Raw genomic sequence first — 25,640 nt, 5'->3', positions numbered from 1 at the left:
CAGTTCCATCCAGGCTTAGTTTCGCTTGAATTTGTCAAATATATCTAGATCTGCTAGGTTGAAAAGCAGTAATGCAGCCAATTCGATTATAATCTTTAATACTTTATTTCCGGAGATTCTCCAAGTTGTTTTGATACTTGAAGTGTAGGATACTAAATATTTGAATAACTTATCTTTGAAGGGCGAGTGTTGCTTGAGTATTGCAGTTGTAAACCAATGTTTGGAACAAGTTCAGACGTTTTTTCAATGCCAGAAATACGCAAGCACGTAAAACTGCAAATATCAGATTTCATCATATTTTTTCTGTAAAACCAGGCACTTGATAACACAAACAACTATTTTCCTTAGCCTTCTCAATCCAAGCTTTCAACAATTCAAACATTGCCATAAAAATGATAGAGGTTTTTTGTAGCATAGCAGCTCGTAGAAATAGCAGCAATAAATGACGTAAGAGTTGCTTTGATGCCTGCCATGGTAACCAGGACACACTCCTTCATAGCAGGCGAGAACAATGGAAACAATACACTAACATTTCATTGTGAAAGACGGATCACAGTTTATGAATTCCAAAATATATTTCTAAATATTCAGCTAAATATAGAATTAAGGAAATTTCTTTTAAGCACCAGAAATTATCATTTTGCAAGATTACAATACTAAACATTATAGGAGTAATTCAAAAAATATCTAATTCAGCGTTTAAAATTCAACACATTTCTTTTAGAGCATGTTAACAAAACGAGGTCATAATTCGAAAAGGTCTCCCAAAGGGATATTTATTGGACAGAATACATTCCAGTATCCATACAAACCAACTTATTGCTAAAATTTTCTTACACTGTAATGCGTCAAAAGTTGAGTATGCAAAGCATTGACATAAATGTGATGAAAATGTACTAGAAAATGAAGTTGCAATAAAATACAGATGACATTATACACATGAACGTCAGTGCGATATGGTTAAAAACGTGCGAAATTTTGAATGTAGATGTATTAGTGCGTGTGTAATTATAAAATTATAAATGAAGCTAATGAATGAGTCTAAACTAAATAACAGAAAAAGCTACTAAAGCAACCAAAAATCATCTCGTAACTTCAGATCTAATTGTTAAACAACCATTTCTCGCCTGGCTTTTGGGCATGGTAATCATTGGTTTTGTCACGCCTGACGTAAAGCGAATATAAAACGGAAAGATGCACGTGCGACTTAAAAAAAATGAGTTTTCGCCTGTATTGCTAGTTGTTACAAATTAAAAAGCAATTTTCAGTAAATTATTAAGTTAATTCCCGAAAATCTAAACACGAACCAGAAAAGATTGAATAGAAATTTGCTAACCGAAAAACGTTTTGGGGAGGTGAGGGTGTAGTGTGCGTGTTATCAGCGGGCCGGTCTGGAATGGTAGCAAGCGCACTGTGTTTCAAAGCAGCGGCTGACACCTGGGAGGCGAGGGAGGTGGGGAACTCCAATTTTTTTTAGGACAATAGCATTTTGTTCTAAAACAATGGAAAATATGACGTCATCTTAGCAAAACAATAGGCTTGCCCTCCCAATATTTGACCAAGTGTCCGCCCCTGTTTTGAAGATTGAATATTTCAAGAGGTTCTGGCAAGGATTAAATATCTATTGTGATTCCAAACAGCTTCAGCATGTTCATAAACTGGATAAAAGCGTAAATGTTTTACGTGATGCATTATTCTGATAGTGAACAGGTAGGAAGATTAACAAATCCAAAAATGTTAAATTCTATGAGACTTGAAATTACTATAAATATGAAATAGGCAACAAAAAATACAACACCAGTCTTTCTGTCAAGTCTCCATTTGTTAAAGTGGATTGATAATATCTAGAAAAACAATTGAGTAGATTGATTAAATCTAGAATTTGATGCAATGACCTTCAATGTTCTCGTGATTTTGAATACCAATTCTGTCGACATGACTAAATCACGCTAAAACGCTGACTGGTATTCTTCGCGAGCAAAAATTCTAATTTTGCTTACAGAGAACTCAATTTCTGGAAAATTCACAAATGTTTCAGAGTGATAAAAACAATTTGTCTTTAACTAGCGCACATTCTCTTGAGGTGCCATGATACATGTAATGTTTGCATGTGATGATTGCATCTTCCGAAGGGTGAAATCCTAATTTTGAATATTGTATTGGTTTTTCTGGTTGAAGATAAACAAATGTTCCATATGCAAAGAAAACAAAATGAAAGGCTGATGAGAACAGTTACAAAACCATTGTTATGGGTTAAGGGTGTTGTCTGGAGGAAGGATTGACGTTATTGTTAACTCTGAAGGTTCCTGGCTTAAAACATCTTACAACGTCATAAGCAAGAGAACAATTTCAAAAGAACGCAAGAAATGCAAAAACAACTGTCAAACACTTTATCAATTGCTTGGTAAATCTTTTGACAGAGAATTTTGCATTGGTGCTCAGGGGCGTAGCTAGCGGGGGTGTATGGGGGTGTAACACCCCCCAATTCTTCATGAATTCGTCGGTAAGTCTTCAGTTTGTCTACAAAATCCTTGGTTTGTCGGTAAAATCAGCTATAAGTAGGTAAAATAGTAGCTAAATTCTTCTCAATCTATGTCTTTGTCGGTAAATTTTTCTATTGACGACCCTCCACCCCCCTAGTCTGGAAGGTCAAGCGACGCCAATGTTGGTGCTTTGCTATTATCCACTTTCGTAAGAGGTTAACTCAACTCACCGTGATAAAGACAGTTGTAAATAGAAGGACAACAGAATATATGAGCCCACGACTGTTCACTTTGACCTGTTGGTATTAGAAAGAATATATAAGGAAATGATAGCAACATTGAAATGCCCAACTTTTGATAGAAGCCATGGTAAATTTCCCTAGACACAATATACTGATTCATATTAATTTCAGGGCTTTTGTGTTGCCAAGCTGATTGTTGACGGGTAGCTATAGTGGCGAATTCAAAAAGGGGAAAATTGTTTTGGGGAAGAAAAGATGCCGTTTTCGTCTACTCTCATTTCGGTAGCCGCATCAGTTTAAATTTTCAGCTATATCCAGTTTCTTTAATTTTTCGTACTTCTGCTACAGAAACATTTTTTCTAGAATGTTAGTCTTACGATGATATAAATTGAATGTAAACTTCACGTTTTGCGTAGAGGCCCTATAAGATAAATAACGTGCTTGCATTATGCTGACTAAAAGCATGCTGATTTTTCTCGGTTTCACACTTCATGAAGCATTACAAAAACTAACAAAAACTAAAATTTACAAAAAACAGTGCCTACGATTAATTTGAAGACATAAAGGCAAAACTTAAACGCTGTCATCAAGAAATGCTGATGTGAAGTTAGCAGAGACAAAAAAAATATAAGCTTAAGCGTATGATAATTTTATACTTTGTAACTTAGAAAAGGAAAAGAGGAACTAAAGTGGTCTTGCCATTAAGATCCTATTTATAAAGGAGTGGATCCATATAGGACAAGCTTTTTGTTTACAGAGGAAATGGTGGATCCATATAATTTTGGACCAATATCCGAAAACATTCTGGGTCACATTCAGGAGCAATCCTGAATGAATCCCGTCTCGTCAAAATCTGATCCATTTTGTTTCTACCCAGTTTCTTTCGTTGAAAAATTTAAAGAGGTATCTCTATGACACAACGTCTGGTGCGTGTCAGTTTTTAAGATGCGCATGCGTGTAGCAAGTGGATCTCATCTGGGTCCGATCCCGTGTAAAAGGAAATGGTTTTAGGTGGGATCCTGTGTAAATGCATATAAAGTATCTCTGTATCGAATTTAGATACTTTTGATATGATTTGGTCCAGATCTCGTGTAAACAGAGTCAATTTAGCGTGATAGAGATAAACTTCCAGAAGACAAATCAGAGCAACTAGAGGATAATAAAAGGGGGGGGGGGGGTCTACCTCTGCGACAAGGCTGTTACTCAAAGGCATGATTGTTGACAACTATGATAATATCTGATTGAACAAGAACCTTTTATAATCAACCAAGTATAAAGAGAAACATTTACCCGCGAACCAGGATGCAGCAAAGCAGTTTGGAAAAACCATGGCAATGCAAGACCAATGAGGATATCGAAAACATTGCTTCCAATAGAATTTGCCGTCGCCATATCTCCTTGACCTTAGATCGGGAAAAAAGAAGTAAAGAAGTCTTAAAAATGAATGGACAAAATAACAAAAATCTGATATTTGAATCGTCTCCGACTCCAAGAATAATAAAAAAACACTTTTTTGTGACTTGAATACATGGTCACTCTCAAAAGATTTTCAAAATATTTATATGAAAGGAATATTTTTATCATAAATTTTAACGGTTTTGTAGACTCTCTCTGCATTCAAAATACCTTGTCTCGCAACAATTAGGCTCGCAAGGGCATCTGGGACACTGGATCCAGCTGCAAGGAAGGTTATCCCCATGATAACATCAGGTATTCCTAAAGTGTATCCAATGATGACGACCTGTTAAGAGACAGCGAGAAAGATGCCAGATTTTGAATTTCCCATCGTAGGCAAGATTCAAAGCAGGAAAGGCAAAGGTGTCCATGAAATAAACCTGCACTTAATCCACAGGAATCCACGGCTAAGTTAACGATTAATCTATGAAAACATTGCTAACAAGAGTGTTCAAGAATGCGTCCCCTTGGAACAAATAATGTTCCGAGGGATTGATTCATATGCTTTTATTTTGCTCCAAAAAGCTCCAAAAAGCTCCAAAAAGGCTTCCACTACGACATCCTTTCCGTAAGTCAATTCTAGAAATTTTTGAAATTAACCCATATAGGTGAATGATTTTTGATTTGACACTGAATAAATCTTAATGTAGTGATGCCTAGTGGAGCTAAATGAATTGACTTACAAATAAAAACAGAGGTAAAATGAAATGGTCTCAAACTAGAAAATCAAACGAGCACTGCAAACAGAGAAGACTCAAAACATGCAATCGTCTTAACAAGAGTTACTTTGGAAATAAATACTGACACATTACTAGGATAACGAGGTTTGTTAACAAAAGACATTACCATCCAGACCATGATGTAAGAAAGAACTCCAATCCAAATAATTGACATAAGAAAAGTTACCATGTACCATCGAGCCCATCTACAAAAAAACAAAGAAAGTCTTTACAGAGCATGCATTTACAGCAAGTGAAACATTTCTCTCATTTTGAACATACAGTTGAACCTAGTTAGGAAGTCCCACAAATAACGCAAATATTCTACCCCGAATAAGTCGGACATTCGCTAAGTCAGACCGTTTCTTTACCTCCTTTGTAACCCAGATTTAATGTGATCTTAGGTCGACAAAAGTTCCTACATATTTGGCAGTTACATACAGTGGCTGACAATACGATGTAGCCCCGACATGAGTTGCAAGGTGGTGCAAAAAACAATTTCATTAGACAGAAAAGATTGTTTTTATACCGTTAATCGGCACGGGCCTTCAAAAGGTCCTTAAAAGGTCTTCAATTTGGTATTTTAATGTAAACAGGTCCAGTGCAAAAAGAGGGCATATTTAAGTTTATGTTCGTAATCTCAAGCTGAATGCAATTTTATGGTAAGAGTTTGTTAATTATAATGGTAGTTTGGAAACAACAAGGATGTTTTTATGCATACTTTTCCATCTTGCAATCCGGTATTGTAAAATGTAAAATTAATGCAATTGGTCTTGATATTATCCAGAATACCATGCCAAAACATGATCTATCTAGAAAATTTAACAATTTACATTAAAAACTGTCCATTTACAAAAAAGCAATCAGTGACGTATATTCTAAATCTGGCAGATAATCTATCAACTATCTTCAATTTATAATCTCTAAGATTTTAATTTCCATGATGAATATGTCACAGAAAACATCAAACTCTACCAAACAAAACAAAGAGCAACAATTTACTTCCAAATTAATTGCCAAATCTTAATTTTATTAAAACAATTTTGATAATCAGCTTCTGTAAATGCTTTTTACCTTGTGGATAAAACGGTCCAGCTTCAATCTTGATATCTACATGACCACTTTCACTATGGAAAAGATATTGTTGCATTAGATTCCATGTACATCAAATTTTTATCATCGAAATGAAGGATTTTAGATGCTTTGCCATAAATAGCTATCACAGAAAGTAGCAATGTTTTAGCAAAATTTTGATGAAAATTGATTTTAGAAAATCGTTTGTGACACCAAACCCCATTCAACCCAACTACCTTAATTATAAAAAAAACCAAAGCAGTCAATAAAACACACATGATTGATCTAGTTTTAACGCAGATGGAGGGACAACATCGAAGAGAAGGCAGGAAAGAGGTGGATGCAAGAGGCCATCTGCCAGCAGTGGCATTACGGGCTGAGATGATGATGATGATGATGATGATGACTAGTTTTAACCGTACCTTCAAAGTCATATGAATCGAAAGATCCAGTGAAAAGATTGAGGGAAACTTAAAGATTGAGGAAAAAGTTTATACTGAGACAAAATATCAAGCAAAAATGTCAAGCTTAAAAAAGGTAAAAATTTGTAAGATTTGAAGAAAATTGAGGGACGATGTAACTATACGAGGAGAAAAACAATCAAACAGAGACGAAAAAACTTACTTTTTGAAGGAATTCTTGCTAACATTGTCTGCAGGCTCATTCTGGTTGGTGTCACTCTCATTCTGATGCTCGTGACCATCATCCTGCAGCAACAACAACGAAATCAAAACAACCCTCCAAAACACCATAAAGATTTTGCTTAATCTTTCAGGCACTCTGTTATCTTTTCATTAAAGAAGGCCGTCAGAACCATAGATGCTACACCTATTTTGCACATAGAGCCACTTAAAAAACTTTCTACAGACAACATCATTGACTTTGTAAGTTTTAAAGTTTGTGTGCTTGTTGTTTTCCATAGAAACGCTGACCATTTGGTCTTGCTAGGGTTACTGCCTTAATCAAGCTAAGGGTAGCCATTAAAAGCTTAAAGGGTAACATTTGGAAAAATTTTGTACAGGAAATGACAGCGAAAATGAGGAAAGTATTTGGTCAGATAACAACTTGAGTGCATACAGAACAACAAATTAAAGGAACCAGAAAAATGGCCCAATATCAGCTCTTAGGATTTAAGAGGTATTCTTCGTTATTCATGGTCTCATTGCACATACTTTAACATACTATGCAACACAGCTCGTGAAGAATTAGTCAATTGCATGCAAAATAGAAAGATGGCGGTTTTCAAAGGGCAAAGGCACGTTTGCGTGCTGTTAAAGATAATCGAAAATCATTTGACTTCGCCTTGAATGCGAGCGTAAAAAAACAAGAATTATTTTTCAAGCCAATCAGATTGTTTGTTTACATTTTCACAAGCCAATGGAAATGCACAAAATACAATAAAAACCAAAGGAAAAACAACGTTGGATCGAAAGCAACATCAACTCTTGCTACTCATATACAAAGCTTTGGAGAAACAACTCACAAACACCACAAAAAGTGAATTTTGAATGCAAAAACCGTCGTTAAACAATTATCTCATTAGTTTTCTCGTCTGGTTTCAAAATGTAAACAAACAATCTGATTGGCTTCAAATATTTTAAATAGTAGTTGCGTATCCATACCTGTCGCATTGTTACCATGTAACATGCTGCTCGAAATCGCGTGGCTGGTTGAAATCTGTCACTCAACATAACCATCATACCGACTTCCCTCCACGTAAGCTTACGAATTCTATAAAACAAATATATGAATTCCAATCTATATGTTAATATCACGTAGTTTAAATTCTGATGAACTCTATTGGCATGATTTGTATTGTGCTCAACAAGACTCGAAGATTTTTCAGCAAAGACAAATACAACCTTTTCTTATAACAAACAAATTAAGAAATAATAAAGAAATTTAAATTAATAAAGATATAAAAACTGAGGCTCAGAATGGGTGAAATCTAAGAATGGATCAATATCAACGGCTAGGCTTAAATTTCACCGACAGTTTAACTTCTTATCTTTCTCTGTATTTTCAGCAAACAAGACAAGTGTGACGTATGGAAAAGTTTCAGGAACACTCATCAAGCTTTCACTGTCATCGTATGATTCATTTCCCGAGGCTGATTTCACAATCAAGCACTACGGAAGCAACATTTGAACTTTCTGTCTAGTTTCTTACCAAATTTACACGTTGTCTCGTTGAAAAACGATTTTAGAATAATTTCAGGCCCTGAATCATAAATTTATAAGACTATTAAGGCTTGGCATGAACTAAGGCCTTCTAATATAAATGTAGATTGTGTTCTTAATAATAACGATACTATCCATCGATAGCAATCTAAAAGCCATAAATTATGAGTGATCAAGATGTAGATGCCTTGTCAAACAGACGAATACTTTATATTTCCACCGTTGCAGGTTAAGGTCTAAGAGTCTTTTGCAAGCAGTACCTTTCCTAAACAAACAACCTTTTAAAATGTGAAACAAACTCAGTACAAAGGGCTATAATACGAACTCACTTTTTTGTCACAAGTTGGTAACTGTCAGGACTGCCGCAATACGCTGCAAAAATAAAGTTTTCTTATTACTGGGCCATTTTGAAAAACATTAGACGATCTATTAAAATTGTTAGAAAAATTCTTGCAAAACTACATAATAAAATAGTTATTTTCTTTGGGAGAAGCAGCCACATAATCATGCCAACAACTCATAGGTTATCCATGAGGATTCAGTAGATATTCAGAAGACTGGTGTGAATTGTGACGTCACTTTCGGGTTAAACAAAGCTAGTGACCTAGCCACAAAACGATTATGAATTTCGGAGTAGACAACGTAAATGTATATTCATATCTTACCAGGAATATCTCCATTTTCGAGCATGGTAGAACCATAATCAACTGTACCATTAGATAGAGGATTTTTTTCTTCTTCCTTCACGTAGACTGATTCTGGCTGAATTATTTTGAGAACTGTTGAATTGAACCTGATAAACATAGATTAGACAAAAAAGTGCAGCATGAGTGCCGAATCTCATCCTAAGATTGCAGCGTTATTCAAGTGTAGCCTTGTATGGGTCATGAAGGGTTGGTAAGGTTCTCTATTAAGCTGTTACTCTCTGAACTTTAAGATAGAATTGCCCTCTAAAAATAGGAAATCTAAATGTGTCTTGAAGACAATCAAATAAGAAATGGCCCATCCGTTATCTTGGGATTACTTTTATCAGACTTGGGGCTTTCAGGTAGGTGAATTATGTCAAATATTTAACCAACTTAAACAGCCTAACGCACATTGATGTACATAGACTCGTGAAGAAACTCTAGAACATGCCTGCTTAAAGAAAAAGAACTTAAAGCTTTTAAGGAAAACGGCCTTTAACCCTTTATGTTTCTTATACATTGGGAATTTCCAAGAATTAAGAAACTGAAAAGTATTTAAGCGAAATAAAACTTACTTCATCAAAGTAATGTACCCGGCATATAGTAACAACATGATAAGACTCTCGTACCTAGCAAGAAATAATTTATGTTGATACTTATAATATATTACAGCGAATTATTTTTACAGAAATCAAATATGAATTAACTCAAAGCATTTAAGATAGAGTTTTGTGGATTATGGAATGTTGTAGGGACTTGGTTTACACCCCTGTCACAGAATAATCCCTTTAAAATTTCGGTAACATTTTCGACTTTTAATGATCAACCAATTAGTTCTAGTTGTCACCTTCCTTCACATTTTGCCTCGGATCGTAGTTCTAGCCTATAAGGGTTCAAAGATTTCTCTTTGGGCTTTAAGTACAGGTTGGATCGAAAGGGTGGATAGTATATGAGATACAAATGATATTGCAAGTAAGAGCAAAATAGGAGAATATGTAACACGAGATAAAATTATCTATAAATGATAACACACTTTCTCGAGGGTTACTTTAGTGAAATAACATTCATCCTTACCCTGTGTACCCCACCCTCTTCCTTCGAAGAATTATTTCTTATACCATTAATATTCATATATATTTCTAATACAATTTTTATTCAAATCTACACAATTTAGGAGGAGAAAAAATGACTTTCGAAATGGTGCCAAATAAAGCTATAATATATGAAAGGAAGTAAAACCAATAACGATAAAGGCATAGTTCTTTTAAAATCTGGTTTTTTCTAGACAAGCTAACAAGAAGAGCTACACAGAGAATTTATTGAGCCTCTCGCAAATGTCGCATATTCTTTGAAGATTATTGTCGCTAATACCAATTGCTTTGTGAAACATGCAGAAGACTTTATTACCTATTAACAAACGGAAATACAAGCTCTCCCTAAACATTTCAAATGCTGTGAAAAGAATCACAAGGTTGCATGCAAGCCTTTTTCCCACGCTGCTTCTGCATAGGTTACAATTATTCCCAGTCTAAAATACAATGTGTGCCTATAAATCCAAAAGTCCACCGCTGAAGGTGATCCACAGATCGAATCAGATTTGGTGTTACACGCGCTTGCGCGTATTGAAAATGAAACTAGTCACGTGGCAAAAATTTGAACGTGATGGATCGAGAAACAAAATTATGTTAACTATTTTCGAACTGTCCCTGTACAGCTTTCTATTATCATTGTTAACAAGTGGAATAGAAATGATGATGTACAAATATCCTGTGACAACAAATTCTGACGTCCAGTCAATCTGGCTTTTACACAGCCTTTGAAAGCCTTCCTAATACGGCAACTCGTGTTGTGTTCCTCGACCTGTAGAAAGCTTGTAATAGGGTGTGGCATGAGGGTCTTCTATACAAGCTAGAGCAAACAGAATCTCAGGGAAATGTTTACTGTTCTTAATAAAAAAGCTTATAACAAAACCGTTTGCAGAGTTTTGCCCTGAATGGTACAAATTCAGAGTTGGAAACAGTAACTGCAGGAGTTCCGCAAGGATCAGTTCTCGGTCCCCCTGTTCTTTCTTGTTTGCATCAATGATCTGGCTGATAATGTAGCCTGTGATATTAACCTATTTGCAGATAATACTTCTCTGTTTACAGTTTTTCATGATGAGGCTAAAGATTGTCTCGATTCAAATAATGATCTGGAAACGGTTCGATTATGGGCATGGCAGTGGATATTGCAGTTTAATGCCGAACAAACCGAACAAGTAATCTTTTCCTCCAAACAAAAAAAAACCTCAACACCCGTCTCTAAAACTAGGCAACAACACCCGTCTCTAAAACTAGGGTTCCAAATTGATGACTGGGACAAAGCAACGGCAAGCATGAGTGGCAATACCCAAAATAGGTAACATTCTAGGAGTACCTAAAGTATTACTTTACTGTTCTATTCCTATGATGGTGGTAACGGTGAACATGGCTATTTATGATTCAGGCAACACTTACCACGTGATAAATCCATCGTACATAGCCTACAATGAGAACCGAATGCAATGGTAAATTATCAAACATCGATCTTCGTATAAAGCTATATAAGGCTAAATCTAATCTTGTTAATTATTTTCGTTGGGAGATTTATTAATACAAACGAACAAAAAGACGAGAAGAGTAAATGATGGGAGGGAGCCAAACAATAAAGAAAATGATTTCATGCATGCACCAGAGACAAATCAAACTAGATATTGTCGTCACTGCTAATTCCTTGGTGCTTAAAGAAATGTTTTGCAAGAGAATCCAATATTTTTAAAGTTTTATGGCTATGGACATCGCATGTATCGAAAGAAAAAGAGCTTTCGCAAAATATTGAGCAGTAGCTTAAACCTACATAAATATTTATAGTTTCAATTGCTACAAATCTATTTAATCAGATAACCGTAAACCACGACTTAACAATGAATTGGATATGAAATCACTTTTGCGGGACCATGGTTGCGCATAACTTAAAAGCAAACGAACGCCGTTTTCAATGTGACTTTATCTTTGCATGGGTTTACGGTTATCGTTCATTGACGATTGACCAGCCCAGCTAATTTCTTTTTATAGTTCTAATGCATAAAGTGAAACTGTAAAAAATACAAAGCAGCGCTCTGAACTACCATGTGCGTGACCGGGGGATTATTTGTCGAGAGAGGTCAAATAGTCGGTCAACTCAATTCCGTAAATCCTCAAATAAGCCCCACGTTCGAATAAGCCAACCCCTCGAAAAAAGCCACCCCCTACAAAATCATTTTTGCAAAGAAGCATAATTGCAGAATAATATCTTTTTTCAAGAAAGCCCCCACAGGACAATAGCTATACAGTATTAACTCTTTTGATTGGAGACCAAAAAGCAAAAAAAGGAACTTTTGTGATGATAATAAATTACAATATTTGTTAGTTCTTTGTTAGATTTGTTAGAAAAATTATGTCGTTTTTATGTGGACCTTTGAGGAAAATACAAAAATATGAAATAAGCCCCCCCCCCTCTCAAATAACCTTCCCCTCGAATAAGCCCCCCACCCAATTCGAGGATTTCCGGTATGCTTAATCATCCGTCTTCGCAAAATACAGAACTGTGGATCGGGATCTCAGTGAGCGGAGTTAACATCTGCCTCCAAAAAGCAGCTCATCCAATTTGCTTTTAAAACAACAGTTTATGAACACAAACCCCAGTGGCCTTTTCGACAAAATTCAGAAAATCTTCCAGAAGAGGTCAAAAATAATTAAATAAATTCTATTTTATTTAAACATTCATAGTTTTGGCGTTATATTCATATATTACTAGCAAATAACTTCTAAAAACTGTTTTATCTTAGGCTGTGCATCCATAACCTGAGACTCTACAACAATAACTGGGCCACAAAAAAATATGATAATTCACTATAAGTTCTAGGAAAAATCATTTCTTTTTTGTTTTTTTTAATATCATACTTCAGGCCTTTTACTATTGTATTCATATTTATATATTGTAAGTTTGACACATTAAGGAAAATATAATTCAAAAAAAGTAAAAAAGTATCAAAAATTTCGAGGGTAGGGTGGATTAGAAGGAGTTGGGTAGAGAATTCTATCATGTTTAGATATATTCCAACGATTTACTTTATTCTATTTTAAGTTTTTCTTTTAGTTTAGGTGCATGGCCCCTTGTAAACCAGCATTGCTGAAACTTATGCTTAAACAATTGAAAATGAATGAAATGGATGAAATAAAACAACGTTTCCTATACAAAAGTATAGTCAACTGAAGAGTAGCTTGGATTACTTAAGGTACACAAAGATACTACATTAATTGATATATGTACCCCAAAATTCTTAATGCGGCCCTGGTAAAGACTTCAATACAAAGAGCTAGCAATTTGCTACATATGTTTGTTTCATCAAAACGAAATGATAAGTGTATTAATTGTTCATACCCCTATCAAAGCAGCAATGGCTACACTGTATGAAAGCGAGTCTCGTAATAATGGCCAGCAGGTGAGTTGGGTGACCTTGGAAGAGCAAATAACAATGCTTATCAAAAAATGCAGTGATCATGACCTATGATGATAAATGTCTCTGATCTCTGAAAATGATAAAGATGTTGACGATTATGATTATGATAACGATTTTTGCTCTAACAACGATCAGATATATAGAAACACAATTTTAAACTAAAATCTTTAATTACCTGCCCCGCAAAGAAGCTCACAAGTCCTAGGGCAACGAGAATATTGAAAACGGCCGATCCAACGATTGTTCCTGGGCCAACATCTCCATACCCAATGACAAAAAGACCTGAAAAATGATGGGTCCTTTAAGATATATGGAAAAACTCTCTGCAGGTGAACGTTACTTTCAATAAATAGAAAACCACAGTGTGTTAAGTAAATACCGGCAGCTTGTTTTTAAATCAAAATTATTTTTAGGGTTAAAAATTTGATCCATGAAAATTGTATAAAACTAAGTAGTCAATCAACAAATCTCTCAGTATTTTCCTGAATGGTGTTTGCTTTTCTAGTTAATGCAAATTCAATGATTTCACATATACAATGGGTAAAAATCCTAAAATAGAGGCCTGATAACCAGACCCCGCTAATCAAATAGCAGCTATAGACAAATCTGATTAAAACACAACAAAAACATCAATGTGGATTGAAAATACTAAACGCATCCGGAAGGGGGGTACAAGCAGACTCTTGTGCTGACTGGAACTAAAACACACTTGGAACAGGACTTCTGTGCTAGAACTGGGATTCTTTTAATGTATATTGGGAAATAGGATACACAAAAACGAAACTGTATATGAGATTTCCTAGGGTTTGAGCCACTCTTTCCAAAAAGCTAACGATACCTATTAGTAATTAGAACAACAAGATTATTGTGGAATTTTTACTCGAAAACAGATTGATTTTTGTCAAAGGCTTAGTACATTTTCTTGTGTCCTGGGTACCGGAGCCCTAGTGAAAGAGATAGTCGAGCCGACCCACTACTCTTTCACTGTGGCTTTGGCAACAATGTCAATTTCTTTGAGATTCCATCAATTATCAAAATTTCTAATGAACTTGAGAGACATTGCCCGTGAAAAAGGTTGGAAAATAGAGTTCAGAGTACCTTTAGGAAACTGGGTTAAAATGGATAGCTTCTCACCCTGATTTGTTCCAAATCTTGAATTGCAAGGGAACACCCTTTACACATTATACACACTATAATTTGCAAGATAGCAAGCAAAGATGATTTTTTTCACCCGACCCTCCTCAAAGTTCAAAACGCCGGGCAATGGTCAATAGGTAAGCAGAAATTTATACCAACTCATTGCTAACAATGAGCCTTTGCGGGGGTGGCAAATTATCCAGGCGACAATCCAAACAATGGCAGCAAACTTCTACGGATTAACCATAATTGATTTCAGACTGTCTGAAAATGCCTTTTGGGATGCTTGCGTAGCGCAATGGCTCATTGTTAGCAATGACTCTTTAAGTTACTTGAGAGCAGTGGTGTCGTAGAGGGGAGGCTCAAGATGGCTCAGCCCCCCTTGTCAAAAATCCAGAAAGATTTAGAGGGGGGCTCAGCCTCCCCTTAACAAGTGTGTCCATATTTAGTTGGACAAATTCTGTGTTGGCAACCCTTTTTATCATAGATTTCTCATGAATGAGTGATTTTTTATCAGTTTGTTTGTGTCATCGAATAATTTGAATGTTTTCTTCACGCAACGGAGATTCTTTAACAAAAATGCAAGGTTCTTGGGTGTGGTAAGGGTGTGGTCATTGGCGAGGCCTTTCAATTTGCCAACCGGACAGCCCCCCTTCCTAACTTTTTAGGACGGCAACCCAGCTTGAGAGGAGAATGGCACCTTTGATTGGCTCTTTGTTTATGACCAATCGGCAACTGCATAAAATGTGGGTAGTAGTTGAAGAGTCCACCAGAGAAAATGGATACATCCCGTGTATCCAAAAATGCTTTGTTTCTTATAACATAGCGTACCAAAAAGATGACGTCATAAAAATCTACTTTTAGAATTTCTTAATTTTGATCCCCGAACCTAAAAGATCATCATGAAATACCTCTTAATATGCAAAATCAGTTAAAGGCATCACGATTTTGAATAGATAGGGCCTCATAAGGACAGACTCTTGCCTCATCAAACCTCTGTAATTTGGTCTTGGTTCATAACTTTATGAACCAGGCCAGAATAACAGTACCCTGGGTACCAGACTCACTATATATGAAATAAAATAGATTTATTTCATATATAGTGAGTCAAAAAAATAGATCTCTATTATTTTATATAGTGAGTCTGGTACCCAGGGTAGAATAACAGTAATCCGTTAGCAAACTTGAAATCTTTCACTGGCTATATCTCGTCCAGTTTCAAACATTTCTAACTAAGTTTGCACAATGAGAGGTATTTTATGCCGTTCTTTCAGGTTATGCGGCCAAATTTTATAAATTCTAAAAATAGATTTTTGGTGACGTCAAACTTTGGTAATCTATAGAAAGCTGCTTGTCCTGCCCATAATTTAATTGTTTTTACCATTCGTGCTGGCATGCTTGGAATCCTCGTTTTTAATGCCTGAATCTTCATGCGCGTTTATTTCGTACTCGTAATAAAAACAATTTCTAAAATGTTATGTGCCTTAACCTCAATTTATTGCATTACGTTTTAGAGTGAGCAGGCAACCATGAACGTATTCTGGATGAGCAAGTCCTATCCATTTCCGAGAATTCGTAAAATCCAGGAAAACACAACTTACCAATGACGGAGGTGAACAGCTCCGGGGCCGAGCCCCCCACTGCCATAAACGTTGCTCCGGCAACATCTTCACTTAGATTCAAATTCTAGAAAACCAAATGACAAAAGTCACCCATAGAAATTCATTTATAACCAACAGTTCAAAATTTTTGTTACAAACGAGACAAAACATTAATTCCCTGACAATTATTTTTGGTATTGATAACTCCTGGACAGGCCCCAGGAAATAGCCCCCAGAATGCCCCTCTACGTACACCATGCGTGCAGAATACTCCATTCTACAGCAACTGCAAACATTCAGACAGGGACTGGCCAACAAGTGGTGAAATAGCAACCTTTGGTGCGTAGAAATCTTGTCTGAAAAAGTCCTGTCTTTTTTGAAGCGTAGAAATTAAGTTTAGAATATGATAATGATTATATGCAATAAAGTAAAATACAAATAGATATGTGAAAATAAACTGATGTGGAGATAGATACCTCGCATATATGATCGAGCGAAGCCACGAAGTAGTCATCACAAACAAATGCCAATGCAATAAACATGTAAACAGACTGTAAATTGAAAAATTAAAGATTGTTTATTCCTTAATACATAACAGAAACTGTGAAATCACTCATGCTGTTAATGCTCGTTTAATAACCAAAAAACCATTCCTCTATTAAAATATAATTTTAGCGAGTGTAAGATCGGGGTCGTAAAATCTTTTGGAGAGCTTCACTCTATCTGTTTAGGACGAAATCTAGGCTCTCTGTGCACTTACAATTGACCCTTATACAATAACCTGTCAAGTTTTACTTTTATTACTTCTATATTGAATTACATAAAGCAATCGACCAAACACTGAGATTTGCAACTTTTAAAATACGCTTGTGCAAGTTGATCTTTTTTAAAAGTTCCACAAACTCATCTAGAGTTTCTCATAAAACTGGTTGTTCGCATAAAAATATTTAATTATGCCTTTAACTCCTAGACTCAGTCACCAAGAGACCCCATACCATTGCTGAATATTAGTTATTTGGATTTAAAACAAATAAACAAGCCTCCTATCACCAAAAACTGATTGAAATAGCAGTTATGTTAGCACCTGGAAAGTCCAAAATACACGGTAAGGCGGGTACCCAGTTTTAGCACAGCAATCCCGTTATGACAGCGGAGATAGCTCATGGACCAAGCCATTTATTATGTCTGCTTTGAATGTTTGTAATATGATAAAGAGAGAAGATGGTCCATAGTCCGTTTTTTCGTTGAGAAAAGCTCTGTTGTCCCAAAATGACTATAATTGACAAGACTAGGCCTATACAGGGCGAATGAACAATTACACTTATATTTCTATAGTATTTTAGAATGAGTTCTAGCTGCTTTTCCTTCTGGCAACAGGGCCTGCTCCTTCTATTATTGTGAGGAACGGTCTATTAACAATGTACGAGGATCGAGGGATTTAAATTAGGATATCTTAGTTCTTGATTTTATTTTAGTGTTTGCTATAATAGTTATTTCTGGATCCGATCTTAATTTTGCGAATACTATTGGTTATTGAGAAATCAGAATATAGAAAGGGTATGGCGAATAACCTTAAGGTGCAAATGGAAAACCTTATCAAAAAGCATTTCTGTGTTTTATTAATCAGAATATTGAATACTGCTTTCGTAAGCACAAAAAGGGTTATATACAATCAAAATTTTCTCGTTTTGTTTAACGTTTTAAAATAGCCCTTTAAACACTGTCCTAAATAGGTAAACTGGGAAATAGCGTTTGTTTGTGCTGCATCGGGAGCTGCAGTTTAGATAAATGGGAAAATCATTTGTAGCGTGGGAGTTGCATTTTGGTACTGTACAGTACTACTCGGAATCAGTTTAGCAAAGCCTCCTGGATGAAGTCTTGCTTAAAATGGCTGGGAGAGGGGATAAAGACCCTCCTCCCCTTCAGGATCTTCGGCCAATGAATGAATATGCTATACGTATATATTGGAGTCAATCAATATCTATCTATATTCAAATCAATGTAAATAAACCAAATTAAACTGTAAACATACAACTAGAATGTGAACTATGACCGCTCCTTTCCTTCGCTGTGAGTTTGAAAAAAAATCTTTAGGAAATTCTTGGATACCTGTGAAAAAGGGCTTGTGGTTATATCTTTGAAAAATAATAGAATTAGAAGTAGGCAGTTGAAGTATGAATGATGAAATCATTTCAATAAAAAATGTAAATTTTCAAGCTTCATTGCGATAATTTTGACACAAAGAACCGAAATGGACTTCGATTGAGGACTGTCCATAATAAACACAGGGGACCAGCAACAATGTATTTTCCTCGTTCAGTAGCAACCCCCAGTATGATTGTCCCGAGGCTCTTTACAAAAAGAGAATATTAAGAGTTTCCTTTTCATTTTCTTTCGGGTTTCTCTGTGCAATACCAGAAAATTACCAAGAAAAAGATAAGAAATGTTTCGATTCATTTTTGAAAAATTTTAGATTTGATAAAATTCTTCCCTTAGGGGAAAGACTGGTTATTAAAAATTCCAAAGGAAATTCATTAATTCATGTTTCCTGCTACATTTGGCAAACCAGTTAGCTATAACTTTTTCTGTTGCACGTTTTTGAACCTCGTTTTAATCCACACCTCCTCCACTACAACTCGTAGAGCACGTTGAGGTATAAATGGCCTAACTGAATCAAGGCAATCAGAGCTTACTAGGTGGGCTACATTCAGCAAAACTATCATTTGAATCAGCTCTCTTGGAAGAATTCGCCTTTGTAAAATTGTCAGCTAACTCTGATGACACCCAGACTGATCTCTTTTGCACAGCATGACCAGGTCCATCTGGATCCACTAAAAAATATATGATATCTTAATCACTGAAAACTTTAAGAAGCTATTTTCTCTTTGATACATAGGTTTAAAAAAGAAGAGAAAGTAACTTCATTGCATTGCGAGCTGATTTCAGTTGATTGTAAAGACCAGTTGTATATCAAACTTAAAAGCAATCGCATCATTAATTTAAGAAGTTTGTGAAAAATCTTGCCAACTGTTTTCAAAGTTATCCGGATGCAAGTAGGCACATGTCCAAGATTCAAGATTCCTGTCGTCCACAGTTATGCAGTCAATTTTTTGCGTGCAGAGCTGAGCAAGACGCGTTGATACTGAGTATCATTTTATCTGTTATCGAGTTTATGAATTCATCATCTCTATGGAATTCATGCTCTACCAGCAATTTAAGGAGGCAGTTCAGGGTAAAAATGCTGAATAACTGAAAATATGGACCAAATTCAAAAATTGTTTTTTTGCATTCTGTGATGCATATTCTATGCCCCTGAGGTTGAAAAGCTGGTATTTGAAGCTTTACTTTTGAGAATTTTCAATTTGTTGTGAGACCACTTACAAATTTAAACCTTAGCAACGAGTATTTTTTGGTTGCTATGGTGAGTTTTTAACAAAAAAATGCCAAATACAGCAGATATTTAAACCGACAGAAGTCCCAGGTGCTTGTCCATTGTCCATTCCGTCTTTTCCAGCCTCTTTACCATTCAAAATTGCATTCACTTCAACTCAGTTTCTTCAATCTTGAAGCACCTCGTGAAATGCTTTCAGTTCACAAACCAAAATGTCGCCTGCTAAAAAGTTTCGATCTATTCGGAGGAAAGTACGTAAGGGATTCAAAGGTATAAAGATCCAAGATATTCGTAAGGCAGAACAAATTCCATCAGCGAATGCTAGTCCAGTGGAGGCTACAAGTCCTCCTCTTGCAAGTAGTGCACAAGGGCCTAGTGAGTCAGGAAGTGTGGCAGACCAAAGTTTCGACCTTGACTCATCCTTCGACGTTATCGATGAAAGCAGTTATGAGACTAGAAACAGGTCTTTACAGCTCGGTAAAAGATATGAACAAATTCATCCTGCGTGTGGTTTCAAAATTATTGACTTTGATCTGCTAAAACAGAGTCTAGAAGCAGCATTTATTTGCACACTTTGTAAAACCGACAAAACGGGAATTGATATCATGGTAGATGAAAAGAAGAGAAAAGGACTTGAAGAAAGCTTGTCTTTTGTGTGTAAAAATTGTGGAAATGAAACTCTACTGCAAACAAGCAAAGCATTAACTGGCAGGAAAGTTTCAGAGGTCAATGCCCGCTCTGTCATAGCTTCATCTTCGATGGGTCATGCCAGACTGTCAGATTTTTGTGGCACCATGGGACTACCACCTCCACTTGCAAAGTCCAGTTATCAGCAACAGCTGAAAAATATATGCAAACATATTGTACAAGCGACTGAAGGAGTATTGATTGAAGCTTCAGAGAAGCTGATACAGATAACAGAGAAAGAGGAACCATTTCAAATACAGTTTGATGATAGTGGTAGGAAAATTGCAAATGTTGGTGTCACAGTTGATGGCACATGGCAAAAACGAGGACATTCTTCCCGGATTGGAGTTGTTTTTGTGATGTCAGTTAGAACTGGTGCTGTTCTTGATTATGTTATCAAATCAAAAACATGTCATGAATGTCGATGTCATGAAAAGGATGACAAGGAGACAGATCAATATAAATCTTGGCATGAGAATCACAAGTCCCGTTGTGAAATAAACCATGAAGGATCATCAGGAGAAATGGAGGCATCTGGTGCAATAGAAATATTTTTAAGAAGTATTGAATCTAGGGGACTTAAGTATATTGATTTTGTGGGGGATGGAGACAGCAGTAGTTTTGGGAGAGTTAAAGAGGCATTGGAGGGAAAATATGGCAAAGATTATGAGGTCAGAAAAGAAGAATGTGTAGGTCACATCCAAAAAAGAATTGGCACTGCCTTGAGAGAATTTAAAAATAAAAGAAAAAGTTGTAAACTTTTAGATGGAAAATATGTTGGTGGTAAAGGGAGACTTACAAAAGTTGTTATTGACAGTATTCAAAACTATTATGGATCAGCAATACGAAACAACAAAGGATCGATTGATGGAATGAAGCAAAGTATCAAAGCCATTCAGCATCATTGTATCATAAACAACTATTTATCATTGGAAGAACAACACCAGTTTTGCCCTAAAGATCAAGATACATGGTGTAAATTCTGGAAGGAAAAGCTATACAATGATGGAAAATATTGCCAAGATAAGAGGCTACCCGGTGTATTTTTTGAAGAACTAACACCAATATTTCAAAGGCTTTCAGATGATGCATTGCTTCAAAGATGCCTGAAAGGATTGACCCAGAATCAAAATGAAAGCCTTAATGGTCAAGTATGGACAAACAGGTGTCCAAAAACAAAGTACTGTGGGACCACAAAAGTTAAAATAGCTGTTTGTGAAGCAGTTTCCATGTGGAATACTGGAGCTGCAAGTAGAGCTCTCCTGATGAAATCTTTGGGTATCAAAGACCTTGGTCCTCATACCTTGAAATATTTGAGGAACCAAAACAAACAGAGGTTGCAAAATTCAAAAAGGAAATCTAGCATGGAATTTAAGACAAAAAGAAAAGCACTGCGTCATAAGGGTAAGAAAAATAAAAAAAACTCTGATAAAAAGTCATATAAAGCAGGTTCTTTTGATATAGACCCTCTACCTGAAGTCAGACAAAAGAAGAAAAATAAAGCAAGAGGAGCAACCAGAAAGCAAGTTGATGATGAACATAATAATAAGAGAAAAAGAATTGATTCAGAAGATGATAGCAATTGTCAAAATATAACATTCATTGATGAAAAAGAAATAGCTGTTCTAACAGAATTCAAGAAAAATAAGGTCTAAAGGAAGAATTCTGCATGGAAGTTTATTATAAAGACTTAATTGTACAATATTTATCACCAGGACATTGGTTTTATCCTATATTTTGGCATCATTTTGGTTGTGAAATAATCCTAAAACTTTACTATGCGTTTTCTCAAAATTTAATATTGTAGACGTGCGTATAGGAAAACATTGATAAATTTAAAATCTGTTGCCAGATCAAGCTCAAATTTTCACAGTATATGTATTTAAGATAGTTCTATGCAATGAATTGACAAGTTTACAAAATTTCTTGTTGAACATATTTGAACTACAAAAAACTATTTTTTGGACATTCCCCCCTATTAATTGATAATTTTGACAAAACCCCAATACATTGCACAGCTTGTTGCAATGCAGTTTCTCTGCAGAAGTTTCAGCTTCCTGTGGTTGATAGAACTTGTTTTATCAATGTCAAAGGCAAAAAGAGTACACTTGTTTACTTATTGTTTCCATGGAAACCAATTTACTTTTTTCATTAATAATTATCAAAAATTGTTTCTTATTTCAATGTCATCCACTAGCAGAAAAATGGTGTATGTATTGACACTTAAACAAAAGTTATGTTGGTTTTGTTAAAACTAACATTTATTCAAATATAACATGAACTGCCTCCTTAAACACAAAGGCTTACCATCATCGGCTTGTAAGGAATCACAAAACAATTTATTTGCACTTCCAGCACTCATCGAGCCATAATTTCCGTTTCAACGACACATTCAGGAGAACGTCCAGATCTTTGTGAAGAAAGCAGCGGCTTCTTTCTCTTAACACCCTTGTGTAACAAGCCGTCTTTGGGGGAGGGGAAGGGGGGTTCTTCCGTAGTAAAGTAACCTAGGGATGAGTCGTGAGGGTAGGCACTTTTTCGGAATTCTGATCTAGTCAAGGGTATCCGTTGTTGCAATTTTTGTCCAGCAAAGGTCTAGCCAAGGGCATCGTAATTATTGGACAATATTGGTCTAGAAAGCAGCCTTTGAAAGTAGAAATTTCATCCTGTCAACACGGGATCAGAACACGAACAGAGGCATCAAGCCCAATCACAAAAAATGCCAAAACGTTAAATAAACATGGTGCCTACCGCCCAAAAAATTTTTCCCACAACTACATGCTATCACCATTAAAGTTAAATTTTGCATTGCATGACATTTTAGTAGCAGGATTGGTTTGCAAATAAGACCTGCTCTGTTTTATTAACACGAGAGGAAGTTTACATTTGCCAACAAAATGAGAGAGACGAATTAGTTTGCTGCCAAGTCTGAACATTCATCGAAAAGAACCCACAGATTTCTAAAAATCCTCTTTTTGAGATAAAACGTTGTTCAAAATTGCATTTTACAGTAACTCAGCCTCAGCTTGTTCGTAATCTGATCTTAACTTTTGAACAATTTTAAGTCTCATGTTCTTATAAATTGATGTTTTAAAAAAGAATGTAGTGTTTACAAGATATTTCCTGCATGGTATATGATTTCGGGGGCCACACCACATTTCGTTGTGTGTGGCGCAATGTAGACACACCGTGCATGAAGTTCTTCGTTTCGCTGATTAACAAAGACTTTCGTACCATCAGCGTGAAAAGCGAAACATTACCAGTACCGTAAATCCTCGAATTGGTCCCCCTTCGAAAAAGGCCACCCCTCGAATAAGCCCCCACCCTAGAACTACAAATTTCCAATAAGGTCTTTTTTTACTAAGAAATTTCTACTAAAATAAACAAGGTCTTTTAATAATGTCTTCTTATTGTCTACAATAATTCTATAAGCCCCCCCCCCCCCCGAATAAGCCCCCATCCAAAAATATCAAAAATAAATAAGCCCCCAGGGGCTAATTAGAGGATTTACGGTAATTAGAGATTACCCAAATCATTTTGGGGGTCCTTCTTGGCAAGGGTTGGACATTATTTTAATAGGAAAATTGACTTTCGGCGATGCTGCGGCTCATAATCTTTCCCTTTTACTTATTAAATATTTTGATACGGATTTTGTGCATAATTTCTTTGAAACGTTCAAGAAGGTGCACTTTTCGGAAATCCTATCGAATCTAACCGCCGATCATCTAAAGAATATAAATCTCAACTTACATCTCGTTTTCTCCTGCAATAAGTTGAAGCTTTGAGAAAGAAGTAGAATCCCGCAGAGACCAGAAACGATCAAGAGAGTTTTGTTCAAGATGGAGAATTTCTTTCCGAACTTCAAACGTTTGTAGCGTAAAGAGGTCACTGGACTGCCGTTTTCCATTTCCATTTGGACGTTCAAGAGCACTAAAGTGATTAGAATGCAAATGCAGAACGCACAACAGGGAAGGATATCTAAGGCCAACGTGAGCAGTCACACTCATCAGGGGGTAACTGACAACAAAGACGAGAAGCATGCTATTAACCGGACTGGTGGACCTGTGGAATTTTGATATCAGTGTTACATATTAAAGGTAATTTGGAGAAATTAACGGCGCGTCTTTAGGTTTCAGTAACGAAGAAGAGAATAAAGGCGTTGAAGCATCAAATTCGACTAACGTCAAAAATCTCGATACTCCATTGGTGTCAATTTTTTTATCTGGGATAAAATATGGGATTTTTATCTGTTAATTCATAGTGAGTGCTGACCATAGCAATAGTACTTTTATGGTGCTGACATTTAGTCAAACCAATTTACATTTGGTCAAACCAATCTCTGGCCCGTTAGATGAATAAAAAGAACATTACATTTTGACGTCCAAAGCAAATCAGTAGTCTCAAACTAAAATAAGACACACCGATTAAATAAGACGCTCTTATTTTATCTTGATAGTCTCCAGTCACTTTGTGTGCCTGCATGTGACATGATTTAGTCATGAATGAGTTAATTTAAGCTAATCTTATCTTGTTAGGAACGGCTACAAACAATGGATTAAAAGGATTCCTTTGGGTACTAGGGTTACCTAATGAGATAAAAACACTCTTGTTGCGTTTACCATTGTTGATATTTCTTTGAAAATTAATACTTCATGTTATTTTTTAAGAGCCTGTCTACATGAGAACGGATCCGAACCGGGTCGGATCCAAAAGAGTACGGATAGGCCTTGCGTTTACACGGGAACTGATGGATCCGTATACTTTTGGATCCGCTATCCGAACACTTTTGGGATCGCTTTCAGAGGTGAACCCGTATGGATCCGATCTGGACCGGATCCCGCGTAAACGGGTACTTTAAAAAAACACGTAGAGGGTCTCTTGCAAATAAGTTCGTGGAACGATGGTTTGCCCTCCTTAAAAAATTTGGACATTAACAATAAATCGGAATAAATTCTGCACGATGACAAAAAAGGAGGTAGCTTCGCACAATGGAGTAGAAAGCTTCCAAAAAAATGGAAATGTGGACATTATATAGTTAATACATTACATGACCTATATTACACGGGGCACTAATTATAACAGGATCTTACGACAGCTGTCCTTAATTTGGCTGAACTTTTCGCTTTAAACACAAGCTCTAAGTTTAAGGTCAGTTGAGGGCTTTAGATCTTGTAATTGAAACGCTTTCCTCCATACAAACTGCATCTCCCTGGCATTTTAGCACAACTGCAATCCTTTGAAAATGGGTACTGTACTTACAATAACAAGTGCTTTCTGGGGCCTGGGGCGAGAAGAAAGATATGGTCCGTGATGATGACATCATAAACTGTAAGTTCTTGTTATTGTAAAGAACTTTGCTATAAAATTTTAGGACCCCTTTCACCTCAAGGCCTGGAGCAATCTCCCACTGCCCCCCCCCCCTCGGTGGGCCTGCTTGCCGTACAATCACTATTGCTTTCGATGGAT

The 25,640-nt window shown here is 36.1% G+C and overlaps 2 protein-coding genes across 2 annotated transcripts; one reads left to right on the top strand and one right to left on the bottom strand.

Moving 5' to 3' along the window:
• Positions 1-80: 80 nt before the first annotated feature.
• On the bottom strand, positions 81-25,508 carry LOC135681309 (sodium/potassium/calcium exchanger 4). The gene is made up of 20 exons (XM_065195706.2): positions 23,925-25,508; positions 18,790-18,927; positions 18,129-18,205; positions 16,573-16,647; positions 16,097-16,181; positions 13,534-13,640; positions 13,280-13,354; positions 11,335-11,360; positions 9,415-9,468; positions 8,819-8,946; positions 8,483-8,525; positions 7,596-7,704; positions 6,598-6,680; positions 5,974-6,026; positions 5,621-5,711; positions 5,027-5,105; positions 4,352-4,466; positions 4,016-4,128; positions 2,714-2,779; positions 81-1,844 (listed from the first exon to the last, which is right to left on the bottom strand). Exons 1-20 carry the CDS (start codon positions 24,085-24,087, stop codon positions 1,692-1,694), a joined length of 1,833 nt encoding a protein of 610 aa, XP_065051778.2. The 5' UTR covers positions 24,088-25,508; the 3' UTR covers positions 81-1,691.
• Positions 19,307-22,580, top strand: LOC148958716 (uncharacterized). Its single transcript, XM_089111700.1, has one exon. The coding sequence runs from the start codon at positions 19,700-19,702 to the stop codon at positions 21,827-21,829; it is 2,130 nt and encodes a 709-aa protein (XP_088967826.1). The 5' UTR covers positions 19,307-19,699; the 3' UTR covers positions 21,830-22,580.
• Positions 25,509-25,640: the final 132 nt, after the last annotated feature.

The sequence above is a fragment of the Rhopilema esculentum genome, chromosome 12 (genome assembly GCF_057945365.1).
Source record: "Rhopilema esculentum isolate cy_ngs chromosome 12, ASM5794536v1, whole genome shotgun sequence".
NCBI classification, from domain to species: Eukaryota; Metazoa; Cnidaria; class Scyphozoa; order Rhizostomeae; family Rhizostomatidae; genus Rhopilema; species Rhopilema esculentum.
This window is presented reverse-complemented; position numbering and strand designations above follow the sequence as displayed.